At 33.5% G+C, this 1,640-nt stretch overlaps 1 protein-coding gene across 1 annotated transcript in view; it reads right to left on the reverse strand.

Annotated features, from left to right (window-relative positions):
- Positions 1–829: 829 nt before the first annotated feature.
- MFN1 (mitofusin 1) overlaps positions 830–1,640 on the reverse strand; it is a 53,779-nt gene continuing 52,968 nt past the window's right edge. Inside the window, exon 17 of the mRNA XM_042781975.1 lies at positions 830–911. Within this exon, the coding sequence (XP_042637909.1) occupies positions 830–911 (82 nt within the window). The remainder of the gene's footprint in view (positions 912–1,640) is intronic.

A 1,640-nucleotide genomic window follows, 5' to 3' on the forward strand; every position in this document is an offset into this window, starting at 1 on the left:
CTATGAGTCGGGGCCGACTCGACAGCAAATAACAACAACAATCATTCAAACTTCAGCTCTTCCATATCTCTATTTTTATTCCTTCAAACTCTACACCAAAACTAAGATAGAAAAGCTTTCCTTACTATGATCAGTTGAAGCAAAGCTGAAAATGTTGCTTTAGAAACAGATCAGAAACTATTTAGACCCAGATAAGTGACTATTCATAATAACAAACCTTTATACTTTTTTATATCAGTTTTAATAGGAATGAAAGAGGAAGTAAAAACAGCATATTTATTAGTGGTTTACATACCTGCCATGATGGCAAAAGTGATTGTAAGTTACATAAATAATACACTCAAGAACATTTTATATTCCTTCTTGGTGACTAGAGCAAGGCAATTTATAAAACAAAGAGTAACTATCCCCAAAGTAGGCATCAAAAACTAGTTTTGAGAAAGAAGATGAAAGGAGCATTCTCTAATTCCTGGATGCCAGGAAGCAGAGTTTTTCAGAATCAAAAAGAAAGAGCCCTAATTAAGAGCTCAAGTCCCCACCCCTCAGGGGTACTTAGTTGGTTGATTCTGTTGCTTTTAACTAATTGATTATTTTAACATAGCAAATGATTTCACCTTTTCTTTACCCAAAATTAAAACTAAGGACAACAACACATTATTAACACTCTTCAGAAATGCAAATATCCTGAGAGAAACCATTACCAGAATCTACACAGGGATTTGCTACTTAGATACAGTCAGTATAATTCATATTTTAAAGTCATTTCATAAAAATAACTGTTCCATCTTCCAAGTTCTGTTCTCTGTACGATCACTGAAGCAATCTGTTGTTAAGATTCTCCTTCGTTGCTTGAATGCAGAAAATGCTTAGTAAAATTCTCCAGCTCGTTTTCAAGTTGAACAGCTTTATTTCTAATTAAAAAATGATAGAACACCAATCATCATAAAGGTCAATGAGAAAAATGCATTCCATCTGATCTTTTTTTTTTTCCATCTGATCTTTAAAAGGAAAACTCACTAGCCAACTGATGCTACATTTATCGGAACTAAGATTCAACCATTACCAACCCTTTTCAGGGTATTAATGGTATGTGCTACTATAGCTTTGTAGTAAACAGACCCCAGTACGCAGGATCTAAAAAAGGTTACACTGAGAGAACAGACCATACCTTTAATAACAATAAAAAATGTATTAGTACAATCATACGATCTTACATGGGAATTACATCCTAAAATCGGTGCATAAACAAAGTCACAATCATAATTGCCTTTGAAAATTCCCTTTAACTTGAACATAAAGTCCAGAATAAGTGATTTTATGTGTATGCAAAGAAGCTAGCTTATGTGAAGGGGCCATGGTTTACCAAAAATATTTCTTCTAAATACTAGAATCATACCTGATGCTGCCCAAATACCTTTAATTAGAGAAGAGCACTGGAGCTATATAGAAGAGCACAGAACACAGATATGTGTGTTCCATTCTCATACTATGCCAGGGTACATGTTTATATTTTTGCTGAGTACATACAACAGAGGTCATATAAATTAAATATTCATATGCTATGAATTCCATTCTCTACCTATTTCTCAGCTCTCCTTAAATATGAGTTAAATTTTACCTGAATGAGTCTAACCTAGTAA

Source organism: Orycteropus afer, unplaced genomic scaffold (assembly GCF_000298275.1).
Source record: "Orycteropus afer afer isolate SDZICR_OR568_19922 unplaced genomic scaffold, OryAfe1.0 scaffold00210, whole genome shotgun sequence".
In the NCBI taxonomy this organism is placed as follows: Eukaryota; Metazoa; Chordata; class Mammalia; order Tubulidentata; family Orycteropodidae; genus Orycteropus; species Orycteropus afer.